Source organism: Ranitomeya variabilis, chromosome 7 (genome assembly GCF_051348905.1).
Source record: "Ranitomeya variabilis isolate aRanVar5 chromosome 7, aRanVar5.hap1, whole genome shotgun sequence".
Lineage (NCBI taxonomy): Eukaryota > Metazoa > Chordata > Amphibia > Anura > Dendrobatidae > Ranitomeya > Ranitomeya variabilis.
In genome coordinates, this window is record NC_135238.1 from 11,288,265 (window position 1) to 11,301,795 (window position 13,531).

Genomic DNA, 13,531 nt, shown 5'->3' on the forward strand with positions numbered 1-13,531 from the left:
GTGATTCCTCAGGTGAGACGCTCTGCAGAGCAGTACAGGGTGTGATTCCTCAGGTGAGACGCTCTGCAGGGCAGTACGGGGTGTGATTCCTCAGGTGAGATGCTCTGCAGGGCAGTACGGGGTGTGATTCCTCAGGTGAGACGCTCTGCAGGGCAGTACAGGGTGATTCCTCAGGTGAGACGCTCTGCAGGGCAGTACTGGGTGTGATTCCTCAGGTGAGACGCTCTGCAGGGCAGTATAGGGTGTGATTCCTCAGGTGAGACGCTCTGCAGGGCAGTACGGGGTGCGATTCCTCAGGTGAGACACTCTGCAGGGCAGTACGGGGTGCGATTACTCAGGTGAGACGCTCTGCAGGGCAGTACAGGATGTGATTCCTCAGGTGAGACGCTCCGCATGGCAGTACAGGGTGTGATTCCTCAGGTGAGACGCTCTGCAGAGCAGTACAGGGTGTGATTCCTCAGGTGAGACGCTCTGCAGAGCAGTACGGGGTGCGATTCCTCAGGTGAGACGCTCTGCAGGGCAGTACAGGGTGTGATTCCTCAGGTGAGACGCTCTGCAGGGCAGTACAGGGTGTGATTCCTCAGGTGAGACGCTCTGCAGGGCAGTACAGGGTGATTCCTCAGGTGAGATGCTCTGCAGGGCAGTACGGGGTGTGATTCCTCAGGTGAGACGCTCTGCAGAGCAGTACAGGGTGTGATTCCTCAGGTGAGACGCTCTGCAGGGCAGTACAGGGTGTGATTCCTCAGGTGAGACGCTCTGCAGGGCAGTACAGGGTGATTCCTCAGGTGAGATGCTCTGCAGGGCAGTACGGGGTGTGATTCCTCAGGTGAGACGCTCTGCAGAGCAGTACAGGGTGTGATTCCTCAGGTGAGACGCTCTGCAGGGCAGTACGGGGTGTGATTACCCAGGTGAGACGCTCTGCAGGGCAGTACGGGGTGTGATTCCTCAGGTGAGACGCTCTGCAGGGCAGTACAGGGTGATTCCTCAGGTGAGACGCTCTGCAGGGCAGTACTGGGTGTGATTCCTCAGGTGAGACGCTCTGCAGGGCAGTATAGGGTGTGATTCCTCAGGTGAGACGCTCTGCAGGGCAGTACAGGGTGTGATTTCTCAGGTGAGACGCTCTGCAGGGCAGTACAGGGTGTGATTCCTCAGGTGAGACGCTCTGCAGGGCAGTACAGGGTGTGATTCCTCAGGTGAGACGCTCTGCAGGGCAGTACACGGTGTGATTCCTCAGGTGAGACGCTCTGCAGGGCAGTACAGGGTGTGATTCCTCAGGTGAGACGCTCTGCAGGGCAGTACAGGGTGTGATTCCTCAGGTGAGACGCTCTGCAGGGCAGTACACGGTGTGATTCCTCAGGTGAGACGCTCTGCAGGGCAGTACGGGGTGTGATTCCTCAGGTGAGACGCTCTGCAGGGCAGTACGGGGTGTGATTCCTCAGGTGAGACGCTCTGCAGGGCAGTACAGGGTGATTCCTCAGGTGAGACGCTCTGCAGGGCAGTACAGGGTGATTCCTCAGGTGAGACGCTCTGCAGGGCAGTACACGGTGATTCCTCAGGTGAGACGCTCTGCAGGGCAGTACACGGTGTGATTCCTCAGGTGAGACGCTCTGCAGGGCAGTACGGGGTGTGATTCCTCAGGTGAGACGCTCTGCAGGGCAGTACGGGGTGTGATTCCTCAGGTGAGACGCTCTGCAGGGCAGTACAGGGTGATTCCTCAGGTGAGACGCTCTGCAGGGCAGTACAGGGTGTGATTCCTCAGGTGAGACGCTCTGCAGACGATGCTGTAATCAGATGTAAACACTGGAGTCTGATGCAATGTGGGGGCGTGGCCGGGGGCGGAGCAGGACAGAGTGGGCGGAGTCTCCATAATATAAACACCAGACAAAGAAGAGACACAAAAACAACCTGAGAATCCGAGAGCGACAGACGCTGAGAGACCCCAGAGAGAGACCCCCAGAGACCCCGCCATGACCTCCTACGTACAGGCCGACAAGCTGCAGCCCACCGACTTCGAGGTTCAGTACTTCGACGACTACGACTACTACAACCTCACCGACCGCTACACCTGTAAGTAACCTCTGACCCCGAAAGCCCCCATATAATCCCCTCGAGAATGGGGGCTTCACATCTACGGGGGACGTATAATAATACTGTATCTGGCGTCACGTTACACGCTGCAATCAGCATTATGTTGTGAAATCTCACGATTTAAAGGGCCAGCGCACCCATTATATAGAGCGCTGATTATGGGGCTCATCTGGCAGATCTGTGCTATAATAGTCACAGAAGTCAGAGGAACCAGAGAGCGGGACCAGACCCCAACCCAAACCGATCACTGTCCTCACCACTAACGAGGAGTCTTCATCCCCACAGTAACGTCGTCAGCCAGGAAGGGGCGGACGAAGAAAGAGGCACAAGAGAACACAAATAAAGACAGCGCCGCGGGCCACGAGAGGAAGATTGTGGAGAAACTGCAGAAGACGGAAAACAAGAAGAAGAGTAAGCCTGGAAAAGAGTGATGGGTGAGAGTGAAAGAAGCGTCACATGGTATACAATAATACTACCCCTATATAAGAGAATACAACTACTACACTATAATATTACCCCTATATAAGAGAATATAACTACTATACTATAATACTGCTCCTATGTACAAGAATATAACTACTATAATACTGCCCCTATGTACAAGAATATAACTACTATAATACTGCCCCTATGTACAAGAATATAACTACTATAATACTGCCCCATGTACAAGAATATAACTACTATAATACTGCTCCTATGTACAAGAATATAACTACTATAATACTGCCCCTATGTGCAAGAATATATCTACTATAATACTGCTCCTATATACAAGAATATAACTACTATAATACTGCCCCTATGTACAAGAATATAACTACTATAATACTGCCCCTATGTACAAGAATATAACTACTATAATACTGCCCCCTATGTACAAGAATATAACTACTATAATACAGCCCCTATGTACAAGAATATAACTACTATAATACTGCTCCTATGTACAAGAATATAACTACTATAATACTGCTCCTATGTACAAGAATATAACTACTATAATACTGCCCCTATGTACAAGAATATAACTACTATAATACTGCTCCTATGTACAAGAATATAACTACTATAATACTGCCCCCTATGTACAAGAATATAACTACTATAATACAGCCCCTATGTACAAGAATATAACTACTATAATACTGCTCCCTATGTACAAGAATATAACTACTATAATACTGCTCCTATGTACAAGAATATAACTACTATAATACTGCTCCCTATGTACAAGAATATAACTACTATAATACTGCTCCTATGTACAAGAATATACCTACTATAATACTGCTCCCTATGTACAAGAATATAACTACTATAATAATGCTCCTATGTACAAGAATATAACTACTATAATACTGCTCCCTATGTACAAGAATATAACTACTATAATACTGCTCCTATGTACAAGAATATAACTACTATAATACTGCTCCCTATGTACAAGAATATAACTACTATAATACTGCCCCTATGTACAAGAATATAACTACTATAATACTGCCCCTATGTACAAGATTATAACTACTATAATACTGCCCCTATATACAAGAATATAACTACTATAATACTGCCCCCTATGTACAAGAATATAACTACTATAATACTGCCCCTATGTACAAGAATATAACTACTATAATACTGCCCCTATGTACAAGAATATAACTACTATAATACTGCCCCTATGTACAAGAATATAACTATTATAATACTGCCCCTATGTACAGGAATATAACTACTATAATACTGCCCCTATGTACAAGAATATAACTACTATAATACTGCCCCTATGTACAAGAATATAACTACTATAATACTGCCCCTATGTACAAGAATATAACTACTATAATACTGCCCCCTATGTACAAGAATATAACTACTATAATACTGCCCCCTATGTACAATATATAACTACTATAATACTGCCCCCTATGTACAATATATAACTACTATAATACTGCCCCCTATGTACAATATATAACTACTATAATACTGCTCCCTATGTACAAGAATATAACTACTATAATACTGCTCCTATGTACAAGAATATAACTACTATAATACTGCTCCTATGTACAAGAATATAACTACTATAATACTGCTCCTATGTACAAGAATATAACTACTATAATACTGCCCCCTATGTACAAGAATATAACTACTATAATACTGCCCCTATGTACAAGAATATAACTACTATAATACTGCTCCTATGTACAAGAATATAACTACTATAATACTGCTCCTATGTACAAGAATATAACTACTATAATACTGCCCCCTATGTACAAGAATATAACTACTATAATACTGCCCCTATGTACAAGAATATAACTACTATAATACAGCCCCTATGTACAAGAATATAACTACTATAATACTGCTCCTATGTACAAGAATATAACTACTATAATACTGCTCCTATGTACAATATAACTACTATAATACTGCCTCTATGTACAAGAATATAACTACTATAATACTGCCCCCTATGTACAAGAATATAACTACTATAATACTGCTCCTATGTACAAGAATATAACTACTATAATACTGCCCCCTATGTACAAGAATATAACTACTATAATACTGCCCCTATGTACAAGAATATAACTACTATAATACTGCTCCTATGTACAAGAATATAACTACTATAATACTGCTCCTATGTACAAGAATATAACTACTATAATACTGCCCCCTATGTACAAGAATATAACTACTATAATACTGCCCCTATGTACAAGAATATAACTACTATAATACAGCCCCTATGTACAAGAATATAACTACTATAATACTGCTCCTATGTACAAGAATATAACTACTATAATACTGCTCCTATGTACAATATAACTACTATAATACTGCCTCTATGTACAAGAATATAACTACTATAATACTGCCCCCTATGTACAAGAATATAACTACTATAATACTGCCCCTATGTACAAGAATATAACTACTATAATACTGCCCCTATGTACAAGAATATAACTACTATAATACTGCTCCTATGTACAAGAATATAACTACTATAATACTGCTCCTATGTACAAGAATATAACTACTATAATACTGCTCCTATGTACAAGAATATAACTACTATAATACTGCTCCTATGTACAAGAATATAACTACTATAATACTGCCCCCTATGTACAAGAATATAACTACTATAATACCGCTCCTATGTACAAGAATATAACTACTATAATACTGCTCCTATGTACAAGAATATAACTACTATAATACTGCCCCTATGTACACGAATATAACTACTATAATACTGCCCCTATGTACAAGAATATAACTACTATAATACTGCTCCTATGTACAAGAATATAACTACTATAATACTGCTCCTATGTACAAGAATATAACTACTATAATACTGCCCCCTATGTTTTCCTGCAGGTTTCCTCCTCGGACGGCTCTAGGGCGCAGGATTTGATGGCACGTGACGAACACAGAGATCTTGGTGAATGTGGACAGAAGTCTCCGCCGTTCACCAGGGAGACACGGAGCAGACGCAGGCGGCTGCTGACACTACACAGGCTGCAGAGCATCGCTCCGGCACACCGCCTCCACACACGCTGGCAGGGAAGCGCTGCAGCACATCACATCTGGTCGCAGCGCTGTACAGGAGACGCAGAGCGCTGCTCCGCCTGCTGCAGTGTATTCCGGTCATAGCTTTGTTAACCCCTTCGTGGCTGCATGAGCTGGAATAAAGGTGTGATGTAGAAGTCGTGCTTCCGTGTTCATTCACTGACAACAAGCGCTGGGCATGAAAAGCGACACAACAATCTATTAGTAAATAATTTATTCTCTTGTACAAAAAAAAAAAACCGGAAGAACGCGGATGAGATTTCACAGTGCGGGAGACGGAGGGGGACTTCCTGCGGAGTGAGCGCCCCCTGCTGGGCAATACTGGCAGGATCCAGAATCCCAGATAAAAAAAAAGGGAACCGGCGACAACGAGAGTCTGTATCTATACTGGAGTGTTCTAGACACAGATGTAGCAGAGCGGAATGTGTCACTGCAGCGCACGGGGAGGAGATGATGGAGCAGGTGGTGCCTGCAGTCCTACGTAACAGCACAGATAAGGTAGATGTGATCTGCAGTCCTATGTAACAGCACAGAATGTAGATGTGCTCTGCAGTCCTATGTAACAGCACAGATAATGTAGATGTGCTCTGCAGTCCTAGGTAACAGCACAGATAATGTAGATGTGCTCTGCAGTCCTACGTAACAGCACAGATAATGTAGATGTGCTCAGCAGTCCTATGTAACAGCACAGAATGTAGCTGTGCTCTGCAGTCCTATGTAACAGCACAGATAATGCAGATGTGCTCTGCAGTCCTATGTAACAGCACAGATAATGTAGATGTGCTCTGCAGTCCTATGTAACAGCACAGATAATGCAGATGTGTTCTGCAGTCCTATGTAACAGCTCTGCTACATCTGCACCAAATTGCTTGGCACAGTTTGGCAGTGTATCGTCCCTATAGGACGCCATGATTCGGGCGATTATTAAAAAAAATGTCAGTCTGTTCTTGCATAATTGGAGGGCAGGAGCGGCGCTCCGTAGTTATTGCTGGTGGTGACGTCCCGCGGACGGTGCCGGTGGGCAGGGTGGCACCGCGTAGTGTGGGGGTCACAGCGGGTGATGGCCGCCCTCAGCGGGTGATGGCCGCCCTCAGCTCATGTCGTGTTCGCCCACGCTCTGCTTCAGGTAATCCTCGTACAGCCGCTTCTGATGGGAGAGAGATAACGGTGAGTAGCAGCCGATGGGCGGCACCCTGTGCAGCGCTGCAGACAGTCGCTCTTACCCGCTTGTGCTCCACCACCTCGGTGACGTAGGCGCGGCGGTCCAGCAAGTAGCGGCGTTGTTTCTTGCTCAGAGTCTCCTGGGTCCTGGGAAGGAAAGAGAAGGGTGCGGGTCAGACTACGGGGGGCGCTCGCCCGGGAGAACGGCCAGTAGGGGGCGCCGGGTACCTGAAACATCTCTGCGCCAGGAACAGGAAGAGCAGGGTGAGGAGCAGCAGCCCGAGGAAGGTGTAGAGGACATAGTCCTCCGGGACCACGGACCACAGCGTGTGCAGCGGAGACTGCGGAGGGAAAGAACAGCAGAGGCGGTAAGTTCTTCTGATGAGACAACTCCATAGTAAGGACTACTCCCCCCATCCTCACCAGGTAGAGCTCCAGGGTCTCCACTCCGGACAGCCCCAGGAGACTCAGCCACAGCTGGCGAGGGAGGACACCGAATAAGATGGAGGTGAAGAGAAAGAGCGGGAGCAGGAATCCCGTCAGCCCGAAGAGGCAGCCGTGCAGCCGGGCCCGTCTGTTCCTCCACACGGTGTCACTGCGGTGGGAGGAGAGGTCACACACATGCTCCGGACTAGCCGAGACCCCCCACCCCTGTGCCCGGCGCTCACTCGTCCTCCCGCAGCTTGCTCTCGATGCCCTCGCTCAGTTTCTGGCAGTCTCTGCCCAGGGCGTTAAGGGTGGTCTGCACGGTCTGGGTGATGGTCTTCTCGATGGTCTTACACACGTCCTCGATCTGATTGACGCAGCGACTCGGCTGGAGAGAGACAGTATAACTCTCAGCGGACACCAGGGGGCAGCAGCGCCTCTTGCCGTCAGTCCGGGGGTCTCACCTTATTGGGGTTCGGGATGTAGATGGTCGGCATGTCGAAGCCGCACTTGTTCAGCCCCGGCCGCTTGCACAACTCCTGGACGATCTGCATCAGGACTCTCTGCAGAAAAAAAACACGGGTCACATGCAGAGCTGCGATCATAATTCAGCCTCCTGCGAGAAATGTAGTGTCCAGAAAGTAACAACAGCCGCAGCTTTGTAGGCGACTGGAGCAGCACTGGCGCTCACCTGCCGGTCGCTCTCTCCTCCGGCCTCGTCCGCTTTGCTCAGGTAGAAGCGCAGCTTGTCCCCGTGGCTCTCGTTGATCCTCTCCACGATGTCCAGGGTGCGCTTACACAGCGCCTGCCCCATGGGGTCGAAGAAGACCAGCACCAGGTCGCAGAGCTCTCCTGAGAGACACGGCCGGATTATCGGACTGTCGCCTCCCACTGATCCCTGACTGATAATCTGGTAGATTCCCTGCTCGCCCCACGCTCTCTGAATGGTCAATTGGGGGGTCCGAGTGTCAGACCCTCATTTCTCTTCCCATCCCGGATCAGCATTATTTCCATACAGTTGGACACCAGATTAAAATGCAGCAATCTGGTCCGCTGCACCCCATAACCGGCTCTACTACAGCAGTACACTCACCCAGCCACAAGAGGGCTCTGTTCACATCAAAGGGGTATTTCATGTCCCCGTCCACCAGCCCCGGGGTGTCCACGAACGTCACCAGGCTGAACTTCTTCTGCCGCGAGGTGGAGATCTCTGTGCACAGGTATTCAGACACGCCTGCGGGAGAGGGGGCACGAGTCAGGAGAGGCCGAGCGGAGGACACCAGGGGGCGCCCTCCTCATCAGCGGTGGCAGACACCGGTCGGGGGGCTCCCTACTCATCAGTGGTGGCAGACACGGGTCAGGGGGCGCCCTCCTCATCAGTGATGGCAGACACCGGTTGGTGAGCGGGCACCCTCCTCATCAGGGTAGGCAGACACCGGTCGAGGGGAGCCCTACTCACCAGCAGTGGCAGACGTCGGTGGGTGAGTGGGCGCCCTTCTCATGAGTGGAGGCAGACACCGGTCAGGGGCGCCCTACTCCTCAGCGGTGGCAGATACCGGTCAGTGAGCGGGCGCCCTCCTCAGCGGTGGCAGACACCGGTCAGGGGGCACCCTCCTCAACGGTGGCAGACACCGGTCAGGGGGCACCCTCCTCAACGGTGGCAGATACCGGTCAGGGGGCACCCTCCTCAACGGTGGCAGATACCGGTCAGGGGGCACCCTCCTCAACGGTGGCAGATACCGGTCAGGGGGCACCCTCCTCAACGGTGGCAGATACCGGTCAGGGGGCACCCTCCTCAACGGTGGCAGATACCGGTCAGGGGGCACCCTCCTCAACGGTGGCAGATACCGGTCAGGGGGCACCCTCCTCAACGGTGGCAGATACCGGTCAGGGGGCACCCTCAACGGTGGCAGATACCGGTCAGGGGGCACCCTCCTCAACGGTGGCAGATACCGGTCAGGGGGCACCCTCCTCAACGGTGGCAGATACCGGTCAGGGGGCACCCTCCTCAACGGTGGCAGATACCGGTCAGGGGGCACCCTCCTCAACGGTGGCAGATACCGGTCAGGGGGCACCCTCCTCAACGGTGGCAGATACCGGTCAGGGGGCACCCTCCTCAACGGTGGCAGATACCGGTCAGGGGGCACCCTCCTCAACGGTGGCAGATACCGGTCAGGGGGCACCCTCCTCAACGGTGGCAGATACCGGTCAGGGGGCACCCTCCTCAACAGTGGCAGATACCGGTCGGTGAGCGGGCACCCTCCTCATCAGCGGTGGCAGATACCGGTCGGTGAGCGGGCACCCTCCTCAACAGTGGCAGACACCGGTCAGAGGGTATCCCTCGTCATCAGCGGTGGCAAATACCGGTCGGTGAGCGGGCGCCCTCCTCATCAGTGGTGGCAGATACAGGTCGGTGAGCGGGCGCCCTCCTCATCAGTGGTGGCAGACACCAGTCAGGCGCCCTCCTCATCAGCGGTAGTTCCTTACCCTGGAAGGACTGCAGGGGCTTGAAGTGCGGGTACAGGTGGAGGGTGGCGTCGCCCTGTGGGAGAGATCAGAGACAGGAGTGAGAGCGGTGGGAGCCGCCCGGCCCTGACAATCTGCCCCCCGTCCCTGGAGAATGTCCGCTCCCCACAACCCTCCGCTCACCGTCAGAGACTCCTTCTTGCGGCCGCTCGTTATGAAGGCGAATCCTTGTGTTTCTATGGCGACACCGGTCCGCTGTATGTGCTCCTCTATGTACCTGCGGAGGACGGAGACACCATGAGGGGCCAGGGCCAATCAGGGGTGGGAAATGCACATGAAAGGATGAGCAGTTGTGGGGGGGGGGGGGGAAGGGTACAGATGTCAGGGGTCTCCATCTGGTGATGTTTAGGGATCATTATACTCCCCTGAATACGTGTCACATGTCCTGGTCACAAGCGGGGGGAGCGGTTAACGCCGGACCCTCCGCAGGATGCACCAGTGCACGCTCATACTCGCCTCCCCCGGTAGCTGCAGAGCACCCCCTCACTGGCAGTGGCGCACCCCACCAGGAGCGGCATACACCCCCACCGTTAACAGACCCAGGGGCAACCCCCAAGCAGCAGAGCACCCCCCCGGGACCCCCACACCCCGGACCACCCTCACCAGTTGATGAAGCTGCTCTTCCCGGCCGAGTGATTTCCCATTAACATCACTGTGATCTTCTTCCTCGGAGGGAGGAACGTGAGGCCGAGGTGCGAGGCGAGAGCGATGAGACCTGCAGAGAGGAGACGAGCGGTGAGATGTGCACACACGAGGGGACGGCACCCAGCCAGGAGGGGCCACAGTGTTAGGGTCCGTGCACATGGTCAGGAATCGGCAGCACTTTGGACGCAGCAAATGTCCGCCGCCGGCTATTGAACAAAGGTGACTTCTCTGATCATTGAACTGTGCGGAATCACCGTGTCTTATACATTGAACGGTGAGATCTTACAGAGACTGAGCGTCTCCACAAGATAGATGTGCTGCGGTCTGGAGAGATGCGCCACATGTCCGTCTCCACTGGTGAGCTGTCAGTGCACAGATAGTGGAGATGGGATTTCTTGAAGTCATCCGCTATACTGTACACAACGTCCAACCCGCAGCGTATACTGACCGTGTGCACGTAGCCTAAGACACAGACCAGCTACCGGGGCACCTAGCACAATACAATAATAATACAGGGCGTGAGGGCACACAGTGCAGGGGCCCAGGAGCGGACACACACACACAGTGCAGGGGCCCAGGAGCGGACACACACACACACAGTGCAGGGGCCCAGGAGCGGACACACACACACACAGTGCAGGGGCCCAGGAGCGGACACACACACACACAGTGCAGGGGCCCAGGAGAAGACACACACACACACAGTGCAGGGGCCCAGGAGCGGACACACACACACAGTGCAGGGGCCCAGGAGCGGACACACACACACACAGTGCAGGGGCCCAGGAGCGGACACACACACACACAGTGCAGGGGCCCAGGAGCGGACACACACACACACAGTGCAGGGGCCCAGGAGCGGACACACACACACACACAGTGCAGGGGCCCAGGAGCGGACACACACACACACACAGTGCAGGGGCCCAGGAGCGGACACACACACACACAGTGCAGGGGCCCAGGAGCGGACACACACACACACACAGTGCAGGGGCCCAGGAGCGGACACACACACACAGTGCAGGGGCCCAGGAGCGGACACACACACACACACACACAGTGCAGGGGCCCAGGAGCGGACACACACAGTGCAGGGGCCCAGGAGCGGACACACACACACAGTGCAGGGGCCCAGGAGCGGACACACACACACACAGTGCAGGGGCCCAGGAGCGGACACACACACACACACAGTGCAGGGGCCCAGGAGCGGACACACACACACAGTGCAGGGGCCCAGGAGCGGACACACACACACACAGTGCAGGGGCCCAGGAGCAGACACACACACACACAGTGCAGGGGCCCAGGAGCAGACACACACACACACACAGTGCAGGGGCCCAGGAGCGGACACACACAGTGCAGGGGCCCAGGAGCAGACACACACACACACAGTGCAGGGGCCCAGGAGCAGACACACACACACACAGTGCAGGGGCCCAGGAGCGGACACACACACACAGTGCAGGGGCCCAGGAGCGGACACACACACACACAGTGCAGGGGCCCAGGAGCAGACACACACACACACAGTGCAGGGGCCCAGGAGCAGACACACACACACACACACAGTGCAGGGGCCCAGGAGCGGACACACACACACAGTGCAGGGGCCCAGGAGCAGACACACACACACACAGTGCAGGGGCCCAGGAGCAGACACACACACACACAGTGCAGGGGCCCAGGAGCGGACACACACACACACACAGTGCAGGGGCCCAGGAGCGGACACACACACACAGTGCAGGGGCTCAGGAGCGGACACACACACACACACAGTGCAGGGGCCCAGGAGCAGACACACACACACACAGTGCAGGGGCCCAGGAGCAGACACACACACACACACACACACACACACAGTGCAGGGGCCCAGGAGCAGACACACACACACACAGTGCAGGGGCCCAGGAGCGGACACACACACACACACACACACAGTGCAGGGGCCCAGGAGCAGACACACACACACACACACAGTGCAGGGGCCCAGGAGCAGACACACACACACACACACACACACACACACACACACAGTGCAGGGTCCCAGGAGCGGACACACACACACACACACACACAGTGCAGGGGCCCAGGAGCGGACACACACACACACACACAGTGCAGGGGCCCAGGAGCAGACACACACACACAGTGCAGGGGCCCAGGAGCGGACACACACACACACACACACACAGTGCAGGGGCCCAGGAGCAGACACACACACACACACACACACACACACAGTGCAGGGTCCCAGGAGCGGACACACACACACACACACAGTGCAGGGGCCCAGGAGCGGACACACACACACACACAGTGCAGGGGCCCAGGAGCAGACACACACACACACAGTGCAGGGGCCCAGGAGCAGACACACACACACACACAGTGCAGGGGCCCAGGAGCAGACACACACACACACACACACACACACACACACACAGTGCAGGGGCCCAGGAGCGGACACACACACACACACACACACACACAGTGCAGGGGCCCAGGAGCAGAGACACACACACACACACACACACACACACACACACACACACAGTGCAGGGGCCCAGGAGCGGACACACACACACACACAGTGCAGGGGCCCAGGAGCAGACACACACACACACAGTGCAGGGGCCCAGGAGCAGACACACACCCTGTGTGTGTGTGTATATATATATATATACACACACTGTATATACGGACACACACACTGTATATACGGACACACACACTGTATATACGGACACACGCGCTGCCGGTTCTCACCGTTCTCAGCGTCCGTGTACAGGTTGTGGCAGTCTCTCAGGATCCGCTCGTTAACGGACACGGTCCCGGCCATCGCCTCCGCATTAGCGGCGGCCCGGACCTTCACTTTCCCGGACATGTTGTTCACGTATCCGAGCCCCGCTCTACTACAGAGCCGGCTTCAATTACTACTACAGAAACAACGTGGAGCCGGGACTTGTAGTCCGCGTACGGACGGATGCTCAGGTGAATCAAAAGATGACGTCACTGAAGAACACTACATTTCCCAGAATGCTCCAGCCTGGTGACGTAACCT

General features: G+C 53.0%; 2 protein-coding genes across 3 annotated transcripts; one reads left to right on the forward strand and one right to left on the reverse strand.

The window, feature by feature from the left end:
• Nucleotides 1–1,870: 1,870 nt before the first annotated feature.
• Nucleotides 1,871–5,837, forward strand: NUPR1 (nuclear protein 1, transcriptional regulator). Of its 2 annotated transcripts, none has more exons than XM_077274023.1 (3): nucleotides 1,871–2,067; nucleotides 2,374–2,499; nucleotides 5,509–5,837. In XM_077274023.1, exons 1-3 carry the CDS (start codon nucleotides 1,968–1,970, stop codon nucleotides 5,529–5,531), a joined length of 249 nt encoding a protein of 82 aa, XP_077130138.1. In that variant the 5' UTR covers nucleotides 1,871–1,967; the 3' UTR covers nucleotides 5,532–5,837. The 2 variants fall into 2 exon arrangements, with proteins under 2 accessions (XP_077130138.1, XP_077130140.1); XM_077274025.1 differs by having other exon boundaries at nucleotides 1,880–2,067; nucleotides 2,374–2,522.
• A 62-nt stretch (nucleotides 5,838–5,899) lies between these two features.
• Nucleotides 5,900–13,526, reverse strand: LOC143785277 (uncharacterized). The gene is made up of 12 exons (XM_077274020.1): nucleotides 13,237–13,526; nucleotides 10,417–10,528; nucleotides 9,937–10,030; nucleotides 9,775–9,829; nucleotides 8,381–8,521; nucleotides 7,979–8,139; nucleotides 7,752–7,850; nucleotides 7,530–7,675; nucleotides 7,285–7,456; nucleotides 7,090–7,202; nucleotides 6,924–7,008; nucleotides 5,900–6,847 (listed from the first exon to the last, which is right to left on the reverse strand). Exons 1-12 carry the CDS (start codon nucleotides 13,352–13,354, stop codon nucleotides 6,791–6,793), a joined length of 1,353 nt encoding a protein of 450 aa, XP_077130135.1. The 5' UTR covers nucleotides 13,355–13,526; the 3' UTR covers nucleotides 5,900–6,790.
• Between the last annotated feature and the right edge of the window lie 5 nt (nucleotides 13,527–13,531).

What these genes read in the sequence shown, in the direction of transcription:
- NUPR1 (XM_077274023.1), top strand. Translation starts at nt 1,968, where the DNA reads ATGACCTCCTACGTACAGGCCGACAAGCTGCAGCCCACCGACTTCGAG. An exon ending in CCTCACCGACCGCTACACCT is followed by an intron (nt 2,068 to 2,373) that starts GTAAGTAACCTC and finishes TCATCCCCACAG; the next exon opens with TAACGTCGTCAGCCAGGAAG. An exon ending in GACGGAAAACAAGAAGAAGA is followed by an intron (nt 2,500 to 5,508) that starts GTAAGCCTGGAA and finishes GTTTTCCTGCAG; the next exon opens with GTTTCCTCCTCGGACGGCTC.
- LOC143785277 (XM_077274020.1), bottom strand. Translation starts at nt 13,354, where the DNA reads ATGTCCGGGAAAGTGAAGGTCCGGGCCGCCGCTAATGCGGAGGCGATG. An exon ending in ACATCCCGAACCCCAATAAG is followed by an intron (nt 7,676 to 7,751) that starts GTGAGACCCCCG and finishes GTCTCTCTCCAG; the next exon opens with CCGAGTCGCTGCGTCAATCA. An exon ending in AGGTGGTGGAGCACAAGCGG is followed by an intron (nt 6,848 to 6,923) that starts GTAAGAGCGACT and finishes CTCTCCCATCAG; the next exon opens with AAGCGGCTGTACGAGGATTA.